Consider the following 4,672-nt stretch of genomic DNA (forward strand, 5'->3'; position numbering starts at 1 on the left):
TCACACTGCACAACCAGACCCTCACATTGCACAACCGTCCCTCACACTGCACAGCCAGGCTCTCGCAATGCACAACCAGGCCTCACACTGCACAACCATACTGCACAACCGGCCTCGCACACTGCACCACCAGGCCCTTACACTGCACAACAACCGGCCTCGCACACTGCACCATCCAGTCGTAATTATGCAGTCTGAAGAAAGAATTACCTCCAGCTCACATCTTGACAAAGTGCTTCAGTGAAAATTTAATGGCGCATTTTTGGCTGCGCTGTATTGCTCCTTTAAAGCGTACAATGTATTTTAGAAGTACATCTCAAAGACACTTCAATACAAAGCAAAATATAACAATATTCACCCTGGCATTTCCCCCACACAGAGTCCACACCAGTCTCAAGTTCATTTTTATAGTTTTCTATTTGAAATGGACAAATAATTCTTCTAATTTACATAAATTTGTCTTTAAAATACAGCACTTTCAAAAGAAAAGGTAAAACATCCATTTGCAGAGAGCATTGTTGATAAAATAATTGAGTGCAAAGGCACTTTCTGGATTTCGTCGCTTGTTGTTTAAAAAGATGTCATTGAACACTCACCATGAGCCTGTGGAGGCTTTATGTACAGGAATGTCAGGCTGCGCATCCTCTTCTATAAACACCAAGAGCTCTGCGTTTTTGCAGGAAAATAGAACACAGTTGTATGAAAAAGCACAAAGCTTGTACACAGTCCTGCCCATGAGAATACCTGCCGTTATCCAAGTCTGTTCGATTTTTTTCTCAGAAATGAAGAAATAATTTATAGCTTCCAGGAGAAAAATAGAACTGCATAATAATATAATTCTTATAATCCATTTATACATCTGAAAGACAATGGAAAAGGAAACGGGAAATGTCCAGAAAAGCCGTGGATTCACTTGAGTCGTGACTCATTGAACACAGATAGATAGCACAGATATATAGAGGTATGATTACAGTAACGCAGGGTTATTGGAGCGAGGCGCAGGGCCTGGAGGCGGGGCCTGGAGGAGGGGTGCAGAGAGGGAGGGGGGCTATCTTACAGTTGGCTCATGGCAGTCTGTTTCTCCAGCACTTCCAGATAGTCCGGCTCGGTTTTTAGTTTCCCCGGCAGAAGCAGTGGGTGCTCGCTATTCTTTATGGAAGCGTGCTCGGCCCCGTAGTACTTTCTGGGGGTCCCATACAGTACAGTTTTGTTGAAGCGCTCGTGGGCGGGCGGAGGGCGACGCACAGTAGCAGCCTCGTAGGGGGGCACAATACACGGTCTCTTGGGTAAAGTGCAAAAGTTGTAAGTGAAAGGAGGGGGTCCCGTGGCTGTGGGCAGTTCTTTGTGTGGCCTCTCAGTTAAATTTTGATACAAGACCTCAGGGGGCTCTTGTGAGGTCATGGTGCACATGGTGGGGGACTTATGCATAAAATCCAAAGTGCTGATGGTGTACGCCCCTGGACTGCGCATGACTACATCCTCCTTCTTCACATCCAAGGGCCCAAAACTGAGCTCTTTCAGGTTGCGGTAAAAAGCCACCTGCTCGCCATCTTTTTGCATGTAAATGGGGTTTTGGCACATGGAGCCCACCGGCGGGGGAATATAGTTATAAACATGGCTTTCAGAGGACTTACCCGGTGTGGGTTCAGGGTTGTATGAGCCATATTGGACTTGAAAAGAATTTAGATCTAAGTTGTTAACTCCGTTGGGGACGTGCTCAACACCTTTACGGCGTTTAAGCACAAAGACAAAAAGCCCAGCCCCGAAACAAACAGAAAGAATGAAAACTACTAGAAGCCCCAAAATCAGGACTGAGAGAGGGACCTCCGGATGCAACTCTGGAGTGGCGAGTTTGGACTCTGTAGGGTTAACGGAGCTGAGAGGAGAGAAGGGAGAGGGAGAGGAGGAAGAGGTTGTGGCAGCAGAGGAGGATGTCGAGGACAGAGCAGGCGTGGTGGGCTCTGTACCGGGGCTGAGCAGGGTGGGGGCTCGGCTGGGGGTGATGTGCTGCGAGGTGGGCAGCTCACTCGGCTCGGTGCAAATGGCCTCGTTGCGGAGAGAGCGCAAAAGGCGACCGGCGTGCTTGGACGGGGAGTCACAAGTGATTTCGTTGACGACCACGCTGGTACTGGACAATTCCATCCAATTTTTGAGGGCCACAATGTCACACGTACAGTCCCAGGGGTTTTCCTGCAGGTCAATCTGGATGAAGGCAGAAAGCTGGTCCAATACTCCTTTGACCGCCAAATATGAAAAATGATTGTTACGTAAATTCAGCCGGGTGAGCATAGTGCCCCCGAAAACATTATCAGGGAGCGATCTTAGCAGGTTATTGTTGAGAAATAACAGCTGGAGGTTGTGCAAAGAGTTGAACGTCTGTGGAAAAATATCTTTGATGATGTTATATTCCAAATACAGGTACTGAAGGGACTGAAGCCCAGCAAACAGCGACTGCGAAAGAGTCTCGATGTAATTCCCATTCAAATAAAGACGTCGCAAATTGGTCAAATTCTCAAAAGCTCCCTCCTGGATGACGGCAATCCGATTATTCCCAAGATGCAACAGTTCCAGAGAGCTATACTCTGCCAAGTCCGTCCTGTAGATGACTTGCAGGTAGTTTCCGGTCAGGTGCAGTTTTTTGGGGTAAGAGGGCTTGGGGTTGAGCTCGCTGATGTTATGTAATTTCCGCTCTTGGCAGTTGATGTGGAGGCCGCTGTCAGGGTTGGGCGACGTGCACACGCAGACAGAGGGGCAGAGCATGGGCACAGGGGAGCGTGTCTGGTACACCATTATGGGCCCAAAGACGTGCTTGTCCTTGAAGCGAGGGGTGGGCCTGTTGTAGCGCATTTTGGGGGGACGGGATGCTTTGGGGGCGCGGGTGGGGGTGACTAAACCGGGTTGGTGGGTGGGAGGCAGGGCTCCTTGAAAATGAGAATCAGAGGGAGGGTGTGCGCGCTCCCCGGCATTCCTCCTTGGGCATAAATCCTGTTTGATTAGCTGCGTGATGTCTTTGCCGTGCAGCCGGAATGGAGTCTCGCACACAATGTCCCCTACAAAAACCGAGATGGTGTCCAGCCATGACTTGAGAGGGATTAAGTCGCAAGTGCAGTTCCATGGGTTCTCCTCCAGCTGGATCTCCATGATGCCCCCAATGTGCTCCAACACCCCCGCGAAGGGCAGCATTTTGAGCCGGTTGCCTCGTAAATCCAAGTGAGTGAGGAGCACAAAGCGGAAAATGTTAGGCGGCAGGGACAGCAGCAAGTTGTCATTGAGGATCAGCACTTTGAGCTTGTTCAGCTTACTGAATGCACCCGGCTCGATGGTGCTGATGTAATTATAGTCTGCTTGCAGATACTCCAGACTCTCCAACCCCGCAAACGTGTCCTCCTTAATCACCTCCAGATTGTTGTTGTTCAAGTGCAAGCGCTTGAGAAAACGCAGCCCGTTAAATGCACCCGTCCGAATCTCCTGCAAGCCATTATTCCCCAGATGCAGCGAGCTGACATTGCCGTAACTGGCAAATTCATTGGCATTGAGCCGTGACAGGAAGTTCCCATTTAGGAAAAGCTGGGAGACTTTATTCGGCGGCGCCTGGTACTGATTGACAGTTGTAAATCCCTTATTTTCACAGTTGATGTTGAGGATGTTCTCGCGCTCCTCACATGCGCAGCGGCTCTTGCAGATGTCTTTGGAGAGGGAAGTTTTGCGGCTCTCCGCTCCGCTCGACGGCAGGCTGGCGACCGTGAGGACACTCAGCAACACCACACCGAGCAGCATCTTTACAGTCACGGGAGCTCGCCCACATACAGATCCCGCATTTAAGTTTGCAGCCAGAGCCGTGTGTCGAAGGAATGAACCAAGACAGGAGGGAAGGAGGCTCTCATTCTATCGCACTCACACAAGCACGCACACAGGGGCAGAGGGCTGGGTGACTGTGGTCAGGCAAGCACACCCTCCAGTTAGTCCAAAAAGATCAATCCGTTTGAAAAAACTGAAAAAAACTAAAGAAATGTTTCCTTGAAAATAAGTCTTGCTGGACTTGACATATTGTCAGAAGAGGCAGGGAGAAATGAGAAAGACTTCTTCTGCTTTGTTCTTGTGTTTTTTTTGCCTTTCTTTGCAGCTCATAGAGAGCGAGCCAAATATCCACCCATAGAAAGGCAGCAACAAACACTGCCTCTGTGCTCCGCGTTACACCAGCAGCACCTCATTCTACTCCCAGCACTTCATCAGAAAAATCCAAGCGCGCAGTGGAAACCGTGACGAGGACGGCGGCTCCGCGAGTCCAAGTGGAGCATACGGCCAGAGAAAGGAAGATGATGAGCGGTGTTGTATTCCCAAGGCTGAGACATCACTCCAGTCTGCCTCTTCTCCGCCGCCCTGTGCACTCCGCTCTGAGCAAGCACCAAGTGTCTGCTGCTGCTGCCTCGCCGCTCACCCCGAGTGCGGCGGAGAGAGAGGGAGGGGGAGGGAGGGCGGAGGGAGTGGAGAGGGACGGAGAGGAGAGAGAGAGGGAGGGAGTGGAGAGAGAGAGGTAGAGGAGGGAGAGGGAAGAGAGGGAGGGAGGGCGGATGGAGTGGAGAGGAGAGAGAGAGGGAGGGAGGGTGAGAGAGGGATTGGAGAGAGGGAGGTAGAGGAGGGAGAGGGGAGAGAGGGTGTGGAGAGGGGAGAG

General features: G+C 50.7%; 1 protein-coding gene across 1 annotated transcript; it reads right to left on the bottom strand.

Moving 5' to 3' along the window:
- Positions 1-402: 402 nt before the first annotated feature.
- slitrk2 (SLIT and NTRK-like family, member 2) lies at positions 403-4,436 on the bottom strand. Its single transcript, XM_072435951.1, has one exon. The coding sequence runs from the start codon at positions 3,775-3,777 to the stop codon at positions 1,054-1,056; it is 2,724 nt and encodes a 907-aa protein (XP_072292052.1). The 5' UTR covers positions 3,778-4,436; the 3' UTR covers positions 403-1,053.
- Between the last annotated feature and the right edge of the window lie 236 nt (positions 4,437-4,672).

Source organism: Eucyclogobius newberryi, unplaced genomic scaffold (genome assembly GCF_026437365.1).
Source record: "Eucyclogobius newberryi isolate DKJ021-1_F unplaced genomic scaffold, fEucNew1.0.hap1 SCAF_11, whole genome shotgun sequence".
In the NCBI taxonomy this organism is placed as follows: domain Eukaryota; kingdom Metazoa; phylum Chordata; class Actinopteri; order Gobiiformes; family Gobiidae; genus Eucyclogobius; species Eucyclogobius newberryi.

Coding starts and splice junctions, on each gene's coding strand:
- slitrk2 (XM_072435951.1), bottom strand. CDS start 3,777: ATGCTGCTCGGTGTGGTGTTGCTGAGTGTCCTCACGGTCGCCAGCCTG.